This window comes from Meleagris gallopavo, chromosome 9 (genome assembly GCF_905368555.1).
Source record: "Meleagris gallopavo chromosome 9, MGAL_WU_HG_1.1, whole genome shotgun sequence".
NCBI classification, from domain to species: Eukaryota; Metazoa; Chordata; class Aves; order Galliformes; family Phasianidae; genus Meleagris; species Meleagris gallopavo.
The window spans coordinates 4735042-4759397 of record NC_139412.1 but is presented as its reverse complement, the minus strand read 5'-3'; the positions used below and the strand labels follow the sequence as shown (position 1 = coordinate 4759397).

Here is a 24356-nt window from a genome sequence, read left to right as displayed (position 1 = left end):
AGTCTCAGAAAAAAACAAGTCTCACTTGTGACTGATGGCAAAACTCACAGCGCGTTGTTGGTGAGCTGGCTGGGATAAATTATTACTGATAATTTATCTGCCCCTTGGGTGGGGTTTCATATGTCTTCTGTGGATTGGCAGATGAGGGTAATGGTGGAACTCGTGAATTACAGTTATTCTTATCCTACTATTTATCAAAATGAAATTAGAAGTGTTTAGTATCGATATGTGAATGCTGTAAAGTGCCTCATGTATAAGGACAAGTATACCTGTACAGATCTGTCAATGCATATACATGTGATTTGTGCAGAAGAGTGGGACTGAGGACAGAGATGTGGGGCTGGCACATCCAATATACTGCATCAGCTATGAAGGTCTCAGGCTTTGATGGCATCGGATAGCTTCAGTCCAACATTGTGTTAAAACTTCCACATTATGGGCATTTCTGTTATTAAGGCCTGACTGAGCAGCATGTTTCATTGGGCAGGAGTTCTCAGCTGGAGGAAACAGATCCCATCATGAGCTGCTTCTAGTCCAGGGAAGGACTGTAATGTTTGCAGAGACATTGAGAGTGATGTTTAATATTTGGTGGCACGGTTTCTGCTGTGGCTGCCTGTGCCCACAATGTGTGTGTCTGGGGAGAGAGGGGAAGAGCATGTGGTTTTGCCAAACATGTATGGAGGAGAGGAGGAAGGGGCAGGTGTCTTGCAATGCGTGGCTGGGTCTGAAATCACACCCAAAATGCCATGTTGTCACACCAGCCCACCCGCATTGGTCCCCCCTCCATAGCCACAGGTTTGTGGCAGGGCACACAGGACAACTCTGGGCTCAGATGGCTGAAGCCATGTGTCATTGTGGCCCCGCAGAGCTCAGCTCCTGCAAGGATCAGCCCTCAGCCCCCTGCTGCAGGGACATCCCAGCCTGTTTCGGCCTGCAAAGGGCTGCAAATCCCTTCTGCCTCAGGGATCAATTCTTTCAAGAGCTGCTTGTCCTCGGGAGTGCAAATCTCCGTTTTGTTTCTAGCCTGAATTGCCTTTATTTTAGGCTCCAGCTGTTAAAAGCTTGCTGAAAAGCAAGGAGGGGGGTGTCACAAAGAGACCCCAGGACCTCCTGCTTCCTATGTCTCGGGATGTGGATGCGTGCGGGATCCGGTGCCTGCTCTGCAGGTCAATAACCACGGTGGGTGCCCAGGTGTGAGACCCGGCTTTGCTCCTCTCTGTGCTGCTCCTGCTCCCTGCACGTCCTCCCACTGTGCCGCAGCCCCCGGGGGGGACACGGTAGCACCGTGACGGGGACAAAGGGATGAGGGAGAACACTGCAGCGGCGGGGGAATCGCCTCTCTGAGTGTCTGCTGGAGGACTGGAGCGGGGAGGAGGAGGTGCGAGGGGGGAGAGAAGCAAATCGCCTTCAATAAATCAGTGAGGAAGAGGGGTGGCTTGATGCGGGAAAGGCTGGGTTGTGGTTGTGGGTAGCCACCTCTCCGCGCTGGCCCAGGTGTCTCCGCTCCCCTCCGGAAAAACTGATGCCATCTATTTGCTCACCGCGGTCACGTTTGTTTGGGTGTCTGCTCCTCCCCGGGAAGCGGCAGTGCCACCGCCAGGTACCCACAGCCCTCGGGGACATCCAGGAACAGCAGCCGCCGTGTGCCGGCACCCGCAGCTCCGCACCTCTGGGCACAAAGAGCCGGCGAGAAGAGGAGGAGGAGGAAAGGAGGAGGAAGAGGAGGTGATAAGGGGCTCGCTGCGTCGCCTCATTTCTGCACCCAACGCACAGCTCGTGGGGTGTATGCGAGTGCGTGCATCCGCTGCTGGAGGACTACGGCTGCTGCAGCATCTGCGCCGAGCTGCCGGCACGGGAGTGCACGGGAGTGCCGGGGGAACGTGCCTGTTTACTGCCTGGTGACAAGTGCTGCGATGAGAAAACTGAACGTGCCTGCGGAGGGGAGGATGCGCCGACAGCTGCACCTGTAAGGAGAGGAGAGGAGAGGCTTCCCAAGGCGTTCGGCAGCAGGCAGCCGAGGCTCCGGGCGCTGGCATCTCCTTCCCGTGGCTCCGTCGCAGCTTGCTTACTTGCTTCAGATCTCTTCTTTAAGGGAGAGAAGGAAAAAGGATTCAGTAAAAAGCCCTACAACAGGACAGAGCCTGCTGGAGTCTAACAGGTGTTTGCTGGGATTTGAATGGGGAGGGGATGGGTGGGGAGAAAAGTTAACTGGAGAAATTGGGGCTAGGAGAGATGCGATGATCTTGCGCCAAGTCGATGTGCCGTTTCTGCGTGTGAACAGCGCGTCTGGAGCAGCTCGGAGGGATGCCTTGGAAGTCATCTGTTTGATCTCCGTAGAAACATTCACTTCTGCCTGCAAACTTTCCTCTGCCAGAAGTTGGGAGAAATAAAAAGAAAAGAAAGAAACATCAGAAAATCAAAAGGGGAAAATCCCAGCCGACAAAACAGTTTTGACCTAAACTGTTGCATCCTGACGCGGGGCTGCAGTGCGCGCATCCATCCGGTGCCTCCCGGGCTCTGAGCCGGTGGGCGCTGGGTGGTGGCTGCCCCAACGTTGGGGACAGCCGAGCAGCATGCTGGCTCTGGCACCTGTGGCCGGCCAGCAGACCCCGTGTGCCTGACCCGCCGGTGGCACCGGGGCCGTGGCGGCCATGGCCGCAGCCATCGCCAGCTCCCTGATCCGCCAGAAGAGACAAGCCAGGGAGCGGGAGAAGTCCAATGCCTGTAAGTGTGTCAACAGCCCCAGCAAGAGCAAGGGAAGCTGCGACAAGAACAAGTTGAATGTGTTTTCCAGAGTCAAACTCTTTGGCTCCAAGAAAAGGCGAAGAAGGCGACCAGGTTGGCAAGGGTTATGTGTTCGGGGGGCTGGTTGGTTTGGTGCACACCGGGCTGTGCGTCGGTAGCGGGAATGTTTCGGGGCTGGTAAAATGGGTGTGCAGGTATTGCCATCTTGGCTTGTATGATCTGGTAGACATGGTACTCCATGCCAGTCCTCTCCCTATTCATGTTCATCCGATTTATTAAGATATTGCACACCATTGTCTCACTTGCACTCCGGTGTGCATCCATGTACTGGTAATTCAGCAATCTCGCTGTTTTACACATACACATATACAAACACACGTGATTTATTTGTGGGGGAGATGTTAGCACCCCCTTCGGCTGTACAGTAAATAACTTAGCACTAGAGATCTGTTTTTGTCCTCCTGCTTTGCAGAATGCCAGTGCCTTGCTTTACTTGCTGATTGCAGAAGAAGCTTTTTTTGCTTTTGCTGGTACCTTCCAGAGTTCTGCCTCAGTGCCCTGTTCCTTTCTAGGAATCTCATACATGCAGCTGCCTGCAAATGCGATTCCCTCTGTGTCAGAGGTGCTAAAGATCAGGCATGAAAGCTTGGTCCCTGATCTGAGTGGGTTTTTGTATGTGGGAGGAGCAAAACCCTCCAGTAATGTTGTGATCGCTTTGCTGTGCTGAGACAGTGGTGCTGTTAGCCATTGAACCTGTCTGCCTTTCCAAGCTGCCATCCAAGGTCTGCTTTGCACATAGTTTGCAAGCAGCACTGGGTTTGGGATGGCTAAAATGCTAAAGCAGTGCTTGGGTTGATTTTTTGTCAGATGGGTTGGTGAACAAGGATTGTGCATCCATCAGTACCCTTCTTACAGTGGGCATGGTGGGGATGGGTTGATGGTTGTACTGGATGATCTTAGTGATCTTTCCCAACCTTAATGATTGTACGATTCTTAAAGTCTCCAATAGAAAGTAACACAAACTGTTACAAGCTTTTGCCTTCAGCTCTTCCTAACATGAAGGAACTGGCTGATAGCAGAGCTCCCTAATATCTTTGATTACAAACACAAGGACTCTTACCCAGGCACTAGAAGTTGGAAATGACACATCGTATCTCTGCAATGGGTCTATCTCTGAATTAAGTAAGTTGTTGTGGAGCGAGCTGCAGAGAATGCATCACCTCCTGACAAGCAGACCTGTGTGAAATGACTACAATGCAGATGTCATTGGGATTCAGTGGAAGTAGACCTTTTTTTTTCCAATTACTCCTGGTGCATTACCTAGATATTTTAAATGGCAGACTTGACAGCAAATACCAGGTTGGTCTAGAATGATCTGAAAGCATTTGAGATATTTCACTTTTGAACTGTGAATATGAGGATGATTATGAAAAGGGAAGGAAAAAAAAAAAAGAAATCTTTCCAAAGTATGTGTTGTTTTGATCTTCTTCTAGCTGATGAGATAATTACCTTAACCCTGATAGTAATATTTATTTTGCAGTTCCACACATTGGTGGATTTCAGGGTTCCCCCCTCCATTCCCCATATGTTCACTGAGTAGTTTATCACTTCGGATGCTCTGCACTCTTTGGAGGAGCACAGAATGGGGGTTTGTTTATTAGAGCTGCAGCAATTCCTGTGGTAAATGTTTGCTGCTATATATTTAGGCTCTCAGCTGTCACTACAGCTCCCATCAGTGCTATCGTAGTAGTCCTCTTTTCCCTCTCCTTTTAAGAAATCACACCTTTTTAAAAAGCAGAATGCATTCTTTGCCAGCTTGCTTCTAATCTTAAATGAGATAGGGCTGAGCTCCCGAGGTCAAGCAGCGCGCCGTTGGAATTTGTAGTTGCTGGAAGCAGATTTTAATGTTGTACCTTCGTTACAATAGAAAGTGGCATTTAATCATTTTGGCAGTTGATTTTAAAGACATTGATTTGATCTCACCCTAAGCGAAAAGTGTTGCAAATCTGGTTGCCCTGCTTCTGCCTTGGATCTTTTCTCTCATCTCAGCATTGAGAAGAAACCAGGAGATTTGTGTTTAGCATCCTGCTCGCTCGGAATGGCACATCAGGATTTCCCACATTAATCTCACTATTGTTTTTTTACAGAGCCTCAGCTTAAAGGTATAGTAACAAAGCTATACAGCAGGCAAGGATACCACTTGCAGTTGCAAGCAGATGGAACAATTGATGGAACAAAAGAGGAGGACAGTAGTTATAGTAAGTGGCACGAGAATAAATGGTGTGTTTGTGAATTGTGGTGTCTCATTCTTCCCATGTAGGTCCATCAGAGATTGTTGTCCTACAGTGACTGAGTGGCAGCAGCATTAACACTGTGTGCACAGCACAGAGCTCCTTCAGACTTACTGGGTCTGAAAGAGATGCAAATACAAATCACTGATAGGGATAACGAACTAGAGAAAAGTAATGATGACACATATGACAAACAAAGAAAATGTTATCTCCATGGTAATCCAGAGAAGTTCATTGCTGTCCTTTGGATTTTATTAGATTTTTTTTTTTCAGCAGGGAAAATTTGCTCGCCTACTCAGAGCGCCTGAAATAGAATAACTCTATCTCCACTCTGAAACTGGGGCTCATTCAAACAGAGCTGCGTTATCTCACGTAATGAGACTTCATCATCATTTGAAAGTTCACCTTCCCCTATTATTATTATTATTATTACTTTTTTTTAACCCCTTTCTAAACTTAATTATACCTTTATATTTCAACCAGCGTTTCTGTGGGGGGAAAAAACGATTTGTGGATTTCTATTTATCTAACAATTCTGAGAGTTAACAGAAAACAAGAAATGATGACCAGAATATAGATTTGATGCATGTTCATAAAATACGCAGATGTTTCTGATACCTGTATCGTTTAGCTAAAACGAAGTTATTGTTCTGAAAGTGCTTAAGAGGAAAAAGTGTTGCAGAAGGTGTCTCAGACCACACAGTCATCCAGCTGGGAAATCAACAGGCAGACCTCACCCTTTATAAACACCTTTGGTGATTGCAAGGTGCTGATGGCAGTGGGGAAGATGGCACAAGGGCTGGAGCGGAGCAGTGCTGGTTGGATGCTGCTGTGTTGCTGAGTTCTCCATGCAAGCACGACTTCTCCTCTAAGAGCAGCACTTATGAATCGTAAATGTTGCTTTTCCTTCAAGGGAGTGATCTAATGATTGAAAATCATGACAGATCAATGCAGATTGGTTTGGGCTTTCAGAGTAATTCTGTTAATTACCTTAAAAAAAGCAAAAAACTAAAAAGCAGAAGAAGTAGGAAAACCTTATTTTCTCCATTACTGCATGATACTGCCATAAACTTTTAATGGACCGAAGAAGACATCTGAAACTGCACATTATTTTTGAAGGGATTGTTTCACTTAAATACTTTACTTGGAACTCCTCTCATGAGGATTCTGACACTCTAAGCAAGATAAATTTTGAGTCTATCTGTGCTTTTGGCATTTGTGTCAACACATCTATTTCTAAGATATTTTTGTTTCCACTGTGTCCTTACATTTACCATGACTTGAGGGATTATAAAGCAAACTGTATAATCTCCTGGTCGCTGGACGTTGGCCTGCAAGATGCTGGACACTTAAATGTAATGAAAGTAGATCAGAAATGATTGTGATATATCTGTGGTCAGAACACAGGAGGGTTTTGTTGTAAAAAAAAATAGTTTGATATATATTCCTCCTGTATGTAGGTAAAGTCCCATGGTACTGAATTTACTTTAATAGCAATATTTTTGTTCATGGTATTATCAAGAGAAAGAGATCAGTGTTAAGAAGCAGAGCCTATATAATGGGCTTCCCCCAGAGCCTCGCTCATGTGAATATTGGGTGGATCAGGCCTACTAAAATCCTTTCCTCCAATTTCTGGAGAGATCTCTCTCCTTTGCCCCATATCTGTGCACTGCGGGGCCTTTCCTGTTCAGGAAGAACCCTTCTCTGCTCTCTTCTGTCCTCCTTTGCACCCCAAGGGATGTCACAGCTCGTCCCTTTTACCACTTCCACCACCCATTTGCTGTAAGACCATTTGCTTTGCATTGCAGTGAGATAATTAAAACTCCCCTTAACAAGACGAATATCTTCAGATTCAACTGTGCCAACAAAGCGATTGCATAATGTTGGGGCTCATAGAGCAAACTAGAATGGTGGCCTACCTGATCTCCTTACTAAATGTCTGCATCTGCTTTCCCTGTTCGTTGCAGGGATCAGGAGAGCTTGCATCCTCTTTTTTGGGCTCCTGACAGCAACCTGGGCCCTGGGATCTGCCTTCTCCATCATTTGCTACCCAGAGCTGGTGGGAAGTTTGCCTGAAGATGCCCTTTGGCTCTGACTTGGGAGCAATTATTGCAATCTCTACAGTCCTTCACCAAAACAGGATTGCATCCATGACTGTGAGGTGTTTAAAAGAAAGCTCAGGTTTTGGAGCACAGTGCAGGCAGGAAGTGAGCCATTGGGGTGAGGAACTGTCGAGCTCACCAGACCTCATTTTAAGCCAGGAGTCCGTGTAATTTGAGGAAGTGCCTCGTGGAAAGGATTTCCTGGCTGAGAACCAGATTCTGCCTCATTAAACGTGTTAAATAGGGCAAGGTTTTAAATCAAGATGGAATTTATTCTCCAATTTTGGCATGACACAGAGATTTGAGAACTTATATAATAAGGAAATATAGGAAACAATGCCTTGTGGACAGCATATGGAAGGCCAGGTGGCTGAGACAGCAATGGCACAGACCTCACAGCACTGTATACATTAATAAATCCAGCTGTGGCCGCTGCCTCTTTATTTTACAGCTCTAATTCTCTGTCAGCACGTACCGCACAACAGCTATAGCAAAGATCATATCTCCCCTGGGCATCACCAAGTTTTTCATTACGATTGATATTATGTCCTTATTTTACACAGCGCGAACGTAATAGGGAAAAGTGAGGATGCAAATAACTGCATTGTTCTGAGCTAATGCAAACTGATTGTCGTAGCAAACAATTTATTTTTCCATGGCGTTTTTTCCAGCCTCGGGGGTCAACCACCAGAAATGCAATAGCATCTCATGTCCGTTGTCCATGGCAGGGGGTGTTTGCAGAGCAGAGTGCAGCGTGGCCATGATGCAGAGGCAGCAGCACTCCCCCACGGGCCTTTTTGCAACTTCCGACAGTCAGCTGCCAATCCCACCAACATACACACCAGCTTCCGAGTGTGCTTGCCTCTCCTCAAAATAGAGCCTGTACGTTTATGGCAGGAAAACACGTTCAGCTGCGGAGGAGAGCAGCTGAGCACCCGCCGCAGCGAGTTCCCCAGCATCCTGTCTCTGCTCAGTTTGCCAAACACAGCACAGCCAGGAATCGCTCACTAAAACCAATCTCTGTTCCTTGTGGCTGTGAGCTCCATCTTCCTGACTGTCCTAGGCTTTGCCTTGTGCTCGGTTCATCTGCGGGCAGCACTATTTGCAGCAGAGCCCGTTTTTGTACCCTTGTGTTGAAAGTACCTGAAAGCCCCACTCTGAAATGCACCATTAAAAAAAGCATCTTTCGAAAGAGATCTCCAGGTTCTGCTTGGATACAGAACTTTCAGTTGCACTATCCTGCCCACAGGGAAATCAGGTGCTGCTTTTTGGGGGCTGAGCTGCAGAAGTGGGCTCTCTATGGGAGCACTCGCTGAGTCAGATGGAATAGTTTCCAGCATCACCTCTGGCCATGCCTTCACCAACACAGGACATGCATCCATGTGCGCTATCCTGTTTGGAAGGTTTGAGCTACTTCTACTGATGAAAAACCATAAAACCATGATGGATACGCTCTCGACACCCCCACTCCCAGAATTTAGGATCTCTATTAAATGCTGTCAGGCTGCAAATTTTCTTTTAATTAAATATGACCACTTGGGTGTTATCGGGGCGAAAAAGGTATTTATAATGGATTGTCATTCTTTTTGAAAATAGTAAGAGTATTTCAAATTCATCACTCAGATTTAAATTGGCTTCAGACAGTGCCCATAAATACCAACCTTCAGCCTGGAGCACACCAGGGTTCTACAGCCAAGGAATAGATGGCTAGAAACGTTTCACTTTGTTTCACCCTAACTCTGCCCTTACACAGCAGGAAGGAGACACCTGGGGTAATGATGGAAAATCGAACATTTTCTGAACTTCCCCTCAATTCTGGATCCTCCATATCAAACACAGAGCACTGTATTCATCTCACTTACTCGTCTTCGGTTTTAACATAGTCACAAATGTAAGCTGTGCAGAGCTTTGCTTGTTTTGTTAATTTGCCATTTAAAAAACAGTATCTTCATTTTCCTGAAGAGAGGTTTCTCTGCTTATATATACTGTCACTGTTAGAATCTTTGCAAGTAAAAACGCAAGCTCCACTTTGAAGACATATATTTTGAGTTTGATCTAAAGAATATGCTGTCAGTTGATTTCATTTTTAAGATATTTCGTGTGTGTTTGTTTTGTTTTTCCAAACCCATTTTCTTCTTCAACAAGAAAAAAATAAAAAATCCAAGGAGTTCTGAGTGAAAACGCTTTGAGATGCTCATGAGGGGTTTTAATTTTTCTGAATTTCTTTTTTTGGTCAAAAAATGTTTCCTGGATTTGAAAAAAAGAAAAAAAAAAAATATTGATCATTTTACAAAACTTTTTGTTTGCTTGGGAATTTTCTTTTTTTCTTTATTTTTTTTTCCCCACATTTATCATCATTAAACAATAATATCATATCATCAATAAAAAATAAAGGTATGTTCAACTCCACTCAGTCCTTGTATTGTGCTTATGAGGCAGGTAAGTCGGCTCAGCTCTCAGCACCTCCAATCCACCACCTTCATGGTGAAGGGGGGAGATGTGTTGATTATCCTCTGTAGATAATTTCTAAGCTATTGCTAGAAATTGCTATACAAGACAAAGATATTAGCAGTATTGTTCCATGGCGCCCACGGAAATTAATATATGCATGAATAGTTTTTTTTTTTTTTAATTTGGTTCTAGTAATTACGGCTTAATGCTCTATCTAATCTGCATACCGTAAAGGATTAATTTTGCTTTCCATCTCCGTTCTCTCCCAGCGTTGTTTAACCTCATACCTGTGGGTTTACGAGTGGTGGCGATTCAGGGGGTTCAAACAAAATTGTATCTGGCAATGAACAGCGAAGGATACCTATACACATCAGTAAGTACATGTTTGTCATTTTTTTCTCACTTAAATTCTCTTAAGATCTCAGTAAATGATTAAGTTGCTGTTTCAAGGAACCCAGTTGTAACCTACAGAGACAGAATTTGGCAGTGAATTAGGTCTAGTGGTGACGTTCTTGCTTAGTGTATTGCTCTTTTTTTTCTATTATGAATACACAGGAATGTATGGAATCAAACCACAGCGCTTGGATGCAAACTAATGATCCCAAAGTGTGAAGTCAATTTTAAAAAAATTTAAAAAGACGCAAAACCAAAGCAGACAGGAAGCTCTCTCTTGGTCACTGCCGACTGATTGTGCTAATCAGTGCGAGGTAGGGAGGAAAAAGGACAGCGTGGTGAATCACACGCCTGCCTGAGCACGTTTTGTATCTTCCCGTATCATCTCCATTGCTGTTATTAAAAGGGATTAGAGAAAGTCGTTTTTTTTGTTTGGCCAGGATGTTCAAACAGAAATGGGATTGGGTGCCAAAATCTTAGGGCTTCGAGATGCTGCGTGAGTAAAGGAACGTTTCATTTAGAGGTTTTGATGACGAATGTCAATTAATAATTTTCAGTGACATTTCTCAAGAGAGCGAACGCTGTTTTCATGAAAAAAAAAAGAAAAAAAGAAAAAAAGAAGAAAGGACTTTTTAAAACGGACATTTTTCAATTAAAAACATATAGTTGAATTATGTTCAGGAGTTTTAATTATAGAGTCTTAATAGATTTTTCCCAAGGAAGAAATGAGAGGAAAATGTAATTTATTATCTATTACAAAATATTCTCCGTTAAGAACGATTCCCTTAAGATGCCTTTAATACTGGTAACAATTAAATAAACTTATTCACATCTCCCATTTGTTTTGCAATCCTGACAGCTGGGACACAGGGTGAACTTTGCCTATTTTTTCTGCAAGAGCAAAAGCAAATTAGAGCTGGGTATGCTTTGGGACAAAGTAAAACCTCAGTGAGCGGCATCGAACTCCACTTCTCTTTCTGCTCTGGCTGTTTGCTCAGTGTTGCTAATCCACTGATCTATTTGCAGGGCTGTGGCCACACAGCCAGATCATGCAAAGCCCCCTTAATCCTGCACCACCCTATAACGCACAGTGCCATTTACATTTGCACTGCTCATGCACCTTCGACTGCACCATGAGTGTTCATTGACATTAGCATCTGCTGGCTGCCCACTCACCGACAGCACTGAGCCATGCAGGATTCTGCTGGCACTGCTCTGCCTCTGTCAGTGTCACCTCTTGAGTCATGTGTTGGGATAGGACAGAGCAATTTGTGCAATAAAGTGAAATTCCATCATTGCGCGCAGGAGACGTGTTGGCTGGAGTGGATCAGTTCTTTCGCTGCAAGGTGCGTGCTGGAAGAGTCAGATCTATTTTTGCAAAGGTGCAGTAGTTTTTGCAAAGTTGGAGAAAATGGGATGCAGACAGATTCAGACCTACAGCGGGAACACAAAGTCAAAGGGACCGTCACTTCCAGTATTCCTCAATGCGAGGAGGCTGTAACAGAATGTGAGACTGAGAATCATAGAATATCCTGAAGGGATAGAAGGGACCCATAAAAATCATTCAGTCCAACTCCTGGCTCCACAAAGGATACCCCAAACACCAAGTCATGTCTGAGAGCACTGTCCGGATGCTTGATGAACTCATGACTTAATTCGGGGAAGTCCAGCTTTTAGTCTGATAGGTACCTAGGCACTGTAGGCAGAGCTTGGAGATTCATTTTGGTTGTCATTTTTTGGTTTTATTAGCACTGATTAAAGAGAGTTCTTTATGTGGTCTCGTGTGTTACCATGCATAGTATCATCTTTGAATCCTTTCGTTTCTGTGAACTTAATACATTATTGTTATTGTAAAAGTAGTGAGTGACATCCCACTGTTTTTCCTTTAGTAACGATAGTCAGTCTTGTTATTTATTGGGAAGCTGTGTTTTCTTCTATTTGTTCTTAAATTTTTCAGCCTGATAGGCTTCACCTGATATGTGAACAGGTTTAGGATTATAGCTCCAGCACCACTTCTTAAGTGTTTCTAGCTCATCTTTTGCTGATAATCGTCCTTTCAGCAAGGGATACAGCCTGACAGCCTGATACATGAGAAATTAGCTCTGTATTTTGGACTGGGTTTGTGGTTGATGTAAATGAGTCCCAGGAGAGCACAGCTGATTTATACCATCTGAACGCTCACCTGTTCAAGGGATGCCAACAGGGAGCTGGAGGAAGAGATCAGCTCAAGTAAATGACATCCATCTACACATCCCAAGGCTTTCCAAGCCCCTGCAGGGAGGTGTTCCTGAGCGGGATCTGTCAGGAGCAGGCAAATGGCAACATGGGATTGATTGGCAGCTGAAGGCCCGTAATGCACTGACAAACTCTCAAAGCAAGAACAAGGGGAAAAATAGAAATGTACTGCAATAGTAGATAATGACAACAGATAGTTGCACTATTTTCAGAGATAAATATAATGAGCATTGATGATACAATGAAACAAGGAGAGAGAATATGTTGGTCTATGCCATGATCACGTGCCTTCACTTTTATTGTGATCCCAAAGGTTCATTTGTGTTTGTGTCTGCACCGTTTCCTTCAGATTGCATCGCCAAAGGTTACAGATTCATTTGGGAAATGATTAGAAAAGCACCCTGCCATCCCTGTTCCTTGCCCTGTGCTGCTGTCTGTGCAGTGGTGCCTTTCAGCCTTTCTGAATCAAATTAGTTGATTTGAAGTCTCTTACATAAGTAAAAAATATTTCCTAGCCACAATGTGCTATGGTTGCTGGCAGATGGAGAATATCTGCAGATGCATTTTGCCAATTTGTTGAGCTCTGCCTTTGGCCTCGCCCCTTTCCCCAGCAGGACATGATTCAGGGAGCTGACCTCGGAAAAGGCTGCAGTATGGTTTGCTTCTGATCCAGTGACTGTGCTCCAAAACGAGGTGAATTTGGTCCACGAGGGGATCAGTGAAGTATAATGAAACTGCAGAGAGCAGATATCTGTAGCTGGCTGCCAGACTTTATAGATAGTTTGCGGTGTCTGTCAGTTAGAGCAAAAATAATATCTTTAATGTAATGATAAAAGCTCCTCAGGGACAAGGCAGCAACTCAGCTAAGCAAAAAAGAAAAGAAAAAAGAAAAAAAGAAAAAAAAGGAAAATATAATATATTAATATTAAATACATGTATAATTATCTACATTTATAGCAGAGGTACAATTTAAGTTCTGGAGTATAGAGAAGGGAAGAGCCCTTGGCTATGACTGCTCACCCCCTGGGAGCAGTGGGGCTGGTTGGTAGAATAGCAGTAGTAATGTTTTTCTCTATCTGGTTTCTTATCCAAGTCAAGGGGAGCTGAGTGTCTGTGTCTCCCAGGCTGAACCCACCCTCAAGATTTTCCTTGCTGGGACCTTGTTGGGAACGATTGAAGCCGGAGCTCTTCCTGCTCTTTGGTATTTGGGCATCCATTGAAAATGAAAGCACAGGGCTGGATTTATCCCGTCTTACACCAGAGTCACACTGCTGTGAGGTGACCTAAACAGTGTCATGGCACCATTACCTTACGTAACCACGTAATGAATCATGCCCTTTTGTATTTCAGGATGGCCTTTATTTTATCTGATTTTTCTTTTTATCTTTCAGAAGACCACCAGATATGCAGGCTTGAGTTTTTCAGGCTTCATACCCCTATGAATTTCTTGTGTTTTCCATCATCTTGAACAAAAGAGTGAAAAGTATTTTAAGGCTCTGTTTGTCAGAAAGGTTGTCCTGGAGCTATTGCTCTCTCATTAAAGTGGTTCTGATTTGACGGGAGAGGCTCGTGGTGATACAGAGCGGCAGCTGAGTGAAGTTTCATTAAAGGGAAGGCACGTAGGTACGAGGTGAAGAGAACTGAGTGTGCTGCTTGAATTCTGCACAGGTTGAAACATAACCCAAACCACCACAAACCTCAAAAAATAGCCCAAGAAAAATTAACTATCTGCATATTTTCCACGAACAGTCACATATGATTTACTCCAAGAGAGCATTCAGCTATCATTGTCCTCTTATGTTAAATAGATTGTCATATGTTCACTACCTGCACAGAAAGCAAATATTGTGTGAAGCATGCACATTGATTACAATCAGAATAGTGAAACATGATTAAATTCTCAGAGTGGTTAAAAAATGGTTTTGGTGAGTTGGAGAGGAGAGAGATTTGGGCATATTTTAATACTGAGCAGTGCAGTGGAGACCTGCTGCAGTAAGTGGGAATGGCTGGGGCATTTATAAAGAATTACTGGCAAGGGGCATTTTACCACCTGAGGGAAATGGTGCAAACCAAGAGATAGGGGAAAGAATCAAAAGCTTCATCTAGCTAAATTTGCATGTCAGTATAAATGATTTTTTTACCATGAACGCTCAAGCACAGACTACACCTTCATGTCGTTCATTCTCTTCAGCGATAAGGTCTCAGGTGCAGCTGCAGTTTTTTTAATTTCAACACCTTGTGAGGAACGTGCAGCATCCTCCCAGTAAGGAAATGGGCATTGTGCTGGCAGCTCCAGCTGCCCCGTAGCGAAGGGCAGTGAGGGGCAGGTAAGGTGTGGGAGCGGTGCGCAGACAGGAGCTGCTCTCAGAAGGTCCCTGGGCACCGCAGGATCAGTCTGTGCTGATAAATGTTTTCTGACACCTTCAGCTATGGACACAGCTTTCAATTATGCCAGCAGCTAAGCTCAGCAGATGCAAACCATCTGCACTTCAGTCCTACAGCAGTGTTGCAGTGCAGGGATGGATGCTGGTGGTACCTGGACAGGGAGAAACCCGGTGGTGTCCCTACAGCATCACCAGCTCCCTGGTGGTGGGAACTCTGACTGTGAGGTTCCAGGGTTGGCTGTGAGCTGGGCTGTGTGTAGCTAGCTGTTCTGTTCAGGTGCTTGTTGCTGCCAGAATCAGTGTGATTCCAGATTTCAGGAGGCAGACTGCCTGCTGTCTCCAGCTGTGAAGGGAGAGCACTGCCTTCCCATGGGAGAGTTATTAAGAGACTCAGCAAGCTGAAAGCCTTCGAGTTGTTATGCTGCTTTTCTCTACAGGTCATCCCCAAGGAGCTGGAGACCCACAGAGGTGCTGCTGTACATCTAGCCTTTGTTGCAGGTGGTGGGAGTTGTGGGTGCTCAGCAGCTTCTAAGATGAGGCTTCATAGAAGGAGCTTAGGAAGGAGAAAGTGATGCTGCAGGACTGAGCTGCACAGAGCCTTACAGACCTGCAGTTAGATGCCAGTGCAGTGGTTTCCTACAGCCTTGGCAGAACATGGAACTTGCCCTGAGCTGGGTACTTTGTCAGCTGGGTTGCACACTGCCAGATCTCAGCAGCTCAGCCCGGCCCTGTGCCAGCACATGAGGAATGCCAAGCTCCAGGACTTGGGGCTGCACACAACTCCTCACTGCCACGTTGCAGAGTCTGTTTGGCAGGCAAGCCCTGTAAGCAGATAAGGGCTTCGAGCAGACAGCTCAAGTTGCAAAGTGCGAGAACAAGAGCACTACCAGGTTCTTGGCGCATTCAGTTCAGAGCACACATTGAAATCACTGAAGGATGGATTGCATTGCTATGATTCAGAGGAACCAATGAGTAAAGTGTAGCTTTTCTCCCCTAAATTTGCACATTGTGACCTATCTGCCTCTGCTGGTGGTGTAGGTGCCCGTAGGATGACATGTGCCCACTCCCTGTGAGGGCTCAGCTCTTTTGCAGTCTGCTGAGAAAATATCTATATTAGTATTTATGTGGGGCTTTGAATTGCTGCTTTTTTTTTTTTTCCCTGACATACAAAAAATCCTCAAAATCAAGAGTTAGATAGATTTGCAAGTTTTTCTGCTTTCTTAGAACATGGCTTAATTAAAAAAAAATACCACTATCCGAACTCAGCTTCTCTCCTACGCTTGACTTTCCTTCTAGAAAGCTGTCTGCCTTCCCATCTCCTGCCCAGAAGGGCTTCCCCTCCCTCTCGTGCTGCAGGTTGAGTTAATGAGCAGCTCTTGTCACGGTGACTCAGCAGCTCTTCTGCCTCATTATGCCAGCTCCAGGCCGAGGGGATGCTCACCTACCTGCAAGGGAGCATCTGAGCTATGCAGGAGCTATAGGGACAGGCTCCAAGGACTCCCAAAACAAGGGGAAATGGTTTCGAACTATTAGAGGGGAGATTTAGATTGGACATAAGGAAGAAGTTCTTTACAGTAAGAATAGTGAGGTACTGGAACAGGTTGCACAGAGAAGGGGTGGGTGCCCTGTCCCTGAAGACATCTGAGGTCAGGTTGGATAGGGCTCTGAGCTCCTGATGGAGCTATGAATGTCCCTGTTCAGTGCAGGGAGTTGGACTAGACGGCCTTAAAGGGTCCCTTCCAACTCAATTCTGTGATTCTATGAAACCAACAGGAACAACATTTCAGGGCACCTACTGGAAAACAAACTCAGAACTTCCACCGAAACTAACCCAGGATAACATTTATTCAATCTACAGAAAGTCTTTTTCACTCTGCGTGTTGTCATACTCATGGCAATGGGATGCTGTCATTTTTGTATATTCAAAAATCAGACAAATTCCTGGAAGTAAACCACTGCAAAATACAGTGATGTCAAGTTTAGCTTAGGAATGTCCAGAACCATAGCTCAGTTGAGATTGGGAAAATTTTGAAATATAATTCCCATAATTCCCTTTTTCCTGTGCTCTCCCAAAGGCATCTACAATTATCCAACAGACAGGCTGTTTGGCAAATAAAATTTAGGAGCTCTGTGCCAACAGTAAGCAAAGGGCAGTTTGATTCTCTAAATGACGCTCCAACAAAACCAACAGATCTATTGTGCGGGGGCATTCAGAGTGACTTTATTAAGCATTTTTGTGCCTTTTTATCTTCACGTAGCCCTGCAATGGCAACAGTGCTAAGAGGGAGTGAATTCAGTTCTGCTCCTACTTGGCAGCCTCAAGAGAAATGTTGACTGCATTCTGCCCATCTGCATCCTTGCAAAGCCACTGAAAGCATCTTTCTCCTGGCAGAACTCTTATTGCAAGTGATGAGGTGTGAAAACTGAGAATCCAGCTTGACTCCTGAAGTTCAAATTGCATTTGCAGTGTTGTCAGTCAAAACACATCTTTTGAAATGACTGCTGAGCAAAACTGATGGGGAGTCAATGGGCAAGAAAAAGGAGTCATAATCCTCAAAATACTTTTGGGAGCTACAGCACAACTATGGCTGGACCAGGACCTGATCGAGCTGTGGGTGTCCCTGTTTGTTGCAAGGGAGTAGGTGACCTTTAAGAGTCCTTTTCGACTCGAATGATTCTAAGATTCTGTCATTCTAAAGGTGTTTCCAAGGGAAACTGTCACTTTGGTTGCATAGAACTTGAATGCCATGCTCCTGGTATAGCATCTCAGTACCAAAAGCAAAGAAACCTGTGTGAGACTAGGAAGCAGGATACATGTGGCATGTGATACAGAAGTTGGGTCAAATGAAATAATAGAAAAGTTGTCATATTTAGATTATGTCCTTGAAATTCTTTTCTGAGACCAACTTTTTAAAATATAAAGTAATTATTGCAGGCAAGCCAGCTGAATTCCTGGATGGAAAAGCTAAAAGGGATCTGGGAAAGAAGACAAATCTATTCAATAAAAATTGAGTCAAGAAACATATATTTCAATACTGAGCTGCTTTCATTAGGCAATCGAGGATTAACAAAGGAATCTGAAATTTAGAACGGATTAGAGAGCCTTTGGATATAATGCCAATACAATAGCTTTTACTAGCAGATTGGATGGTTTTAATAATTGAACAAATAAGACCTTTCATATTTTACATTCTGTGGATGCTACAGGTACTATCACATTGTTTTTCATTTCTGTAATTTTGCCCAAACAGCAGTGAATATTGAATTGTACAGTTCTTCTTAAATGAAATCCTCTGGGAGCTAGACAAAACAGGCACAATAATTGTTACAGTACAGTTCTGTTTATTTAAAGCCCCAAGAGGTATCTAAAAAATCATGGAGAGCTACTTTTGGAACAACAGTGGAAGAGGCTGTCTGCTCTGTAAGGCAGTCTTCCCCTTTCCTGATGGATGACATTGAATACCCATTAATGAGTGAGTCAGTTGAGACCCATCATCCTCATCCCCAGAGCATTAACAGTTTCAGATGTTTAAAAAAAATGCTGTTATGATACAGGAGTGTTCCTCTTGAACCCAGGTATTAGTGGGACCTGGCATTTGAGTAAACTGGGAATGGGCAAATCTCAGTGTTTGAAGGGGCTGTTTTCCTCAAATGACAACTCCAGAACCCAGTGTTTCAGCAAACTGAAAAGAGTGGGCTGTTGCTTACCCTTCCAGTATGCAGCTTCCAACTAAGCCATGAGACCTACTATATCATGGAGCTGGTAAACAAATCAGAAGCAGAATTTCATAAATATTAGGGCTTCCGTTCAGATTTTAGACAAAGGTTCACATCAATTCTCATTGCGTTCTCATTATTTCACACCAGTGTGCTCAAATTTAGAGGAGCATCTGCTGCCAGCTGAGCCGTATTGACACTGACAGAAGGCACAATAAGCTCAGAGTAAATACGTGAATGATCTGAAACAGAACAAAAAGCCAAAGAAAATCTAATAAGTGGAGTAGAAACATTTTGAAGTGCAGATCTTTTCCCTTCACCTGATGAACTAAGTCTAATGGGCTTGATATTGCACCCTTTTTCTCATTTAAGTAATCCTTACTCAAGCAAGAAGATTCATTGTCTGCCTGCTAGAGAAAAAAACAATCTGTTTGAGCAAGATTTGCAGGATTTGGACAGGACAGACACTGATCTGCAGTATGGGATTTGTGTTTTAAAAACATGTGGGAGGCTAGTGAAGCTTTATGACCAAGATAAGTCCCCTTTTGCTTAGAGCCAGATCCCAAGGGCTGGAACAGCTGTCAGGACTAGGGAGAGTGGCAGACTCCAGCTCTGCGTGTGCAGAAGGTGTCTTGGTGTCATAACAAGACTTGAGCCCTTGGCATGGAGCCTTGTCTGGAACTGGATGCCCAGGTCTTCATTTTGACTCATGCAGTAGAACTGAAATATTGTTTCCTACAGAATAGTTCAGCAAGTGTTGTGCTGATAAATGATCCCTCTCTTGAAAGGATTTCCTTTTTTTGAACATTTGCTTTTAGGACTTAAGTGTCTCTGGTAGACCATATGAAAATCTCAATTTCTCCAAGTGTGGGGGAATGCTTGCAGCAGGCTCTTTCTGTACTGTCATCATAGCAGCAGGATGAAGTCTACCAGTTAGCACATCATACTTTGTTCTGACACCTTTCTGTGAAAGTCACTGTGTTCCCAGTGTCATGGATGAGCAAGGATGATTACGTTCATGTTACCACCTTTAGGTGTCATGTAAGTGTAGCCAACTTCACTCACCTATTTTGGAAAATCTTGACTTTAATTTATGCTTTAGCTGCCTTTTTGCAAAACAAAGATCTAATGTGCATTCTAGACAGAGAGATGGGGACTTTGCTTCAAGGGTTATTGCCGTTTTGAATTGACTTCCTTAGGCGTTTTTCTTGGGAAATTTGTTGCAGCTGTGAAGGTAAAGACCTGAGTGAGCTTTATGCAAATTGTTGATTTCTACCACATTAGTTAATTGTTTCCCAAATTTGCATTTCTAATCAGTGAGATGCCAAAAACACCTGTACTCTCTAAGTGTTGCACTGTTTTGTATTTCCTTTGATTATGCTTACAGGAACCATACCAGAAAGGCAAGCATTTATAAACAACATGTAACTCCTACAACTTAATTATAAATAATATTTTTCTTTATAAAATTATGTCCAGCAGCAGAGGCAGGGAAAAGGTATCCCTGCTTATCAGCCAATAGTTATTGCACTGATATCTTCCTGAAAGCACTGATTTGGTTGCACAAAATAGACCTGTTGTTGTAACCTCTCTATGACAGCCCAGGCAGTGTTACATTTAGAGGCCATACACTGATTTTTCCATGCTGAATCCCTAAAGATTTTGAATATTTTGGCTGAGAAAAGGGTAGTCTTGGTCTGTACGTGGCTTGGGACTAACTGTACAAAGGAAAACAACCTCTTTTTGTGCCATTAACCAAGGAAGTGGGTGCAATCACCCTAGCTCATCTGTGAGTCATCTGAGGAAGGTTCATTTACTAACCAATGGCAAACCTTCTACACTTTCAGCCCTTCATTATCATTTTATTATCGCAGGAATGACAGTAAAAGAAGATAAGTGACTTTTTTCCCTCTCATTTAATACCAAGCTTTCCTTTGTGGAGCTGTTTTGTTTCCCTCTGGCACTGGCAGTCTTCTAAACAGCAGTTGATTCTCATATGAAACAATTGCAGTTAATTTGGATAATTGTTGTAGTGATGGCCTTTACTTTTTGATACAACAATTATCCAATCTGTTCTTTTTTTTTCTTTTTTTTTTTTTTTCCTGAGTCATGCAGTGTTGGTGAAATTAAGTTGGCATTGGACTGAGCTCCCTGTAGATTGCTTGGTACAGAATGGCCAAATCTGAGCATCTCTGTTCTTTCTCAAAAGAAATGTTGAGCAGCCTAGAACTGAAAGTCTTCTATGCCTCAGTACTTGTGCCTTGGGTTGTACATTTCCTATGCCCATATCACTGTATCACCTGCAGCAATGCCACATATATGATGAGGAGAAGGTTTTGGTCCTTTGACTATTTTGGTATTTTTGAAGTTCTGTTACTAGAAAGTCCTGTGAGGTTTTATAGGACGTGTAGTTTTCAAACTCAGTTCTAAGCACTTCAAACTGAAGGTATAATGGTTTCCATTTCTGTAGGACTGCAGTAAATATGGGGGATATGCAGATGTCCCAAACAGCTTTTAGGAGTGGTGAGTTTTGAGGGTTTGTGCTGACTACTTCAGAAACCCATAAATGTATTTTCCTTTCACCTTCTCAAAAAAATACGCTGACAAAGCTATGGAAAATTTCATTTCTCTGTCATCTTTAAGGTTCTGAAAGCCTGATAAAATTTATTTCATTGGAAAAAGACTTCTGAAATAATAATTTCACATCAAAACCAACCTGATGCTACAAACATTTCATTTCTTAGCATAATGGTAAGGAACATATCTGCTATACAAAAGGTAGGAATAAATCCATATAGAAAGAATAAACAGATGGACAACACTGAAACCTTTAATCTGGGTTATAAAGCTCTGTGTAGTTATATACTGGAACTGGAATAAAACTACAGCTGAAAGTTTGAGGTGGAAAAAAAAAATCACTGACCAATAAACAATAGAAACAGAGATGTGCCAGAACTCAGGACTTTTCTCCAAGTCCCAGTTTCTCCAAATGACAAACTTTTGGCTCAGGCTCAACATAGACTTAAGACAGTTTACTCTTATCTTTTCCTTTTTCAGATAGAAATCGTCACAAACCTGGCTTTGTGCTTTAACTTCAAAGCATGAATTTAATTTCAATTCAAGACTTATTTGTTTTATTGATTCATTTTCAACTCTTCCTTGACACTTTGATATGGAGATACTAGTCTGTTGCTCACATTGGTCTGTAAGATTTAGGAGTCAATTGTGCCCATAAGGCTAGTTATATAATCTCTGAAAGACTAAATGTGAACAATGCTGTGCTACAGCTAATTAGATGTGGAGCACTCTGCTTGAAGAGTTATGTGCACATAGCATGCTGGTTTAGTAGATATTCTTATGAGAAAGATGATCTTAAGATCAGGCTCTATTTATTGAGTTAATTGGGATTTTAAGAGTAAAAAAAAAAAAGTATTTCTGCATAGAAAACCCAATGTTTTTTGATTTACATTTACAGGGATCATTCACTCCAACATCCAGAATCCATCAACCTCATTCCAAGGCTATAGTCTTGCCTGCCATGTCCCACTGATGGTTTGTTTTTATGGTCATGTAATAAATGATAGAGGCTTGCAGTTAACATAGTGATGTTTAGACACTCAGCAGTCACTGCAGACTATTTGCAGTAGTATCTGCCCTGGTAAGGCCCCTAATTAGAGCATTGTCCTTGGTCCCTACTACAGAGCATGCTGCTGGTACAGGAAAGGTTGCAGTGAGAATCATTGCTGCTGAGGTGAGTGAAGTAGGACTTGAACAAGATCATGGCCAAACATGGTGATCAAAGGATCATAGTGAGTCCTGCTGGCCTGGCCTCCTCTCGCAATGAAGGAAACTTTCAGTGTTTTCAGCCTCCAACCTAATGAAGTAGTTATATATAGGTATACACTATGCTTTATGTACAAATACTTAGAAATTGGCTAGCATCAAAATCTGATTTCTCAACAGCCCAGACATCATTAGAAAAAAAGGAGGTGCAGAATGACCTGGCATTAAATTGGGAACGAAATACTACAGCCAGACAATCTTCTCTGTGCTGAGCCAGAACAAGCCCCAAATGTCTGTGGGCCATGAACATAAGCCCACACGGGTCTTTCCAGAGGGAAAACCCAGGCAAAAATAGCTGAACCAAACTCTTCTTGTTTGGTTGGGTTGTATCCTGGGGAAAGCTTAAGAGCAGTAGTAATGCTTTCGTGACTTTCACATATTGAATCTTTGAACACGAATTGTTGGAACCACAGTATGTAAAAAGAAGAAGTGCTAGTGCTTGGCCAAGCTATGCCCCATCATTGTCAAAGCCTTTGCTAACTCCATTGAGGTTGGGCTTTCACGCTGATATTTTCATTTTGTGCCTTATTAAAACTGTGTTTACTTGGTTGGGGTATTGAATCTTTGCTAGCAGTTCAGGGGTCTCTCACCCAAATTCAGTATAATAATTCTAGGAATATTGATTGGCAGCAAACACTGGATATTTACATTTCAGAAGCCATTGATCTTATTTTGTTGGTGGGGACCTCAAGGACATCTGATGGGATGCAAAGTTCATTTCTCCCCTTAAAAAAGGCTGTTTTCCTGTGAAGTGCTTTGTTAGAGAAATCTCTGAGATGCTATCTGGAGAGTAAAATGTTACTGTTGTAATTAATTTTGTTATAAACAGATGATGCGTTACAATATTTTACTGTATTACAACAGTGATATGTATTTTGTAGAGCCTTGGAGAATGCAGGCATTTAGTTATTAGGATAGCAGGAAATTAGAGAGGATGGAGAAGCTGAGTTGAGTCAGAAGTGGTGTTTTTTTGTAAGCGCCTGTAACAACCAGGTAAAATCTTTCATATCCGCTATTCATTTTATATTTATTTCTTATTTCCTGTTTCTTTTTGCCACAACGTAACATCAGACTGCCAAAAAGCAATTAAGGTGTTCGGGAGAATTTGATTAAGTTTGCTTCCTTACAAAATTCCTCACGGAGTCGCACATCAAAACAAGACAGCCTTGTTTCCTCAAGTGTACATGATGTGTTTGTGTGCCTGCTTGGCCGTCTGATGATATATCTCACTCTGCTCCTTATAACTTTAAAATCCATTAGCCAACTCTGACAATACAGCAGACTGGATGCAGATTTCAGAGATGTTGCATTCCTGCAAGTTTTAAAAAAGGGCAGCTGGGGAAGAAAGAGCTGACCTTAACATGGCCTAATGAAAGAAAGGCTCAACTCTTATACAAGCCAAGGGAAGCCACTGGGGAAGCCAAAAATGCCCTTGGGTTGGGAAATCTCTCTTAATGCTTAGGCTTTATTAGATGTGAGGAATGAAACTGCTCAGCCCAGCCCTGGAATACAGGCTTTATTCAAGCAGCTGCTTGTGAAGCTGTCAATTGAGTCCCTGCTGTAGATTATCCACCCTGGAGCTGTTAGTGCTTTTGGTCATCTTTGGTATGTTGTGTTCTGGTGAGATTGTAACCAAAAGTGGTGTCTGTAGTGCAGCCATGGTGTTACATGTCCCATAAGGAAAAGAGTCAAGCAAGTCCCACTGAAATACTGAGTTTGTCCAGAGGCCAAGAGTGCAGTAAATCTGTGTTCTTGGCTATGCTACCTGCTGTTCAGCAGTATTTAATAAGCAATCTGCATCCAAGCAGTTGATACATTCGGAAGTTGTTCACTCATTTGGCTGTATGTCATGCCAGAGCTCTACTTATCTGTACTGTTACTTGTAGTAAGTAAGAAAATCAGGGTTAGGCAATGCCTATAATCAAAAATTGTAGGAAGATTTTACTAGTATTCACCATTACTGTGAACACTAGTTACAAGTAAAGGTTTGCTGCAAGACAGGCAAGGATTTTCATCACAAAATAATGCCTTTGTTGATCCGTGTGCTTTACCTTTGTAGCTGTTGCTCCGGTCCTACAAGCAGAGAGCCAATAGGACAGCACTGACCCTCAGCATTTCTGTTTCCAGGCCTGGAAACCAGGAAAGCGTGTATTTATGTGTGAATGTGTTTGTATTTTTTAAAATTCTTAGCTTTT

At 43.3% G+C, this 24356-nt stretch overlaps 1 protein-coding gene across 3 annotated transcripts in view; it reads left to right on the top strand.

Moving 5' to 3' along the window:
- The window catches only part of FGF13 (fibroblast growth factor 13), a 211478-nt gene that overhangs the window by 154325 nt on the left and 32797 nt on the right, over nt 1-24356 (top strand). For 2 of the 3 annotated variants that reach the window (XM_085230680.1, XM_085230681.1), the window contains 2 exons: nt 4893-5003; nt 9859-9962. In XM_085230680.1, coding sequence (XP_085086806.1) covers nt 4893-5003; nt 9859-9962 — 215 coding nt within the window. Of the gene's footprint in view, nt 1-1496; nt 2839-4892; nt 5004-9858; nt 9963-24356 lie in introns of those variants that run through there. The other variant, XM_010715215.2, reaches the window with a different exon arrangement.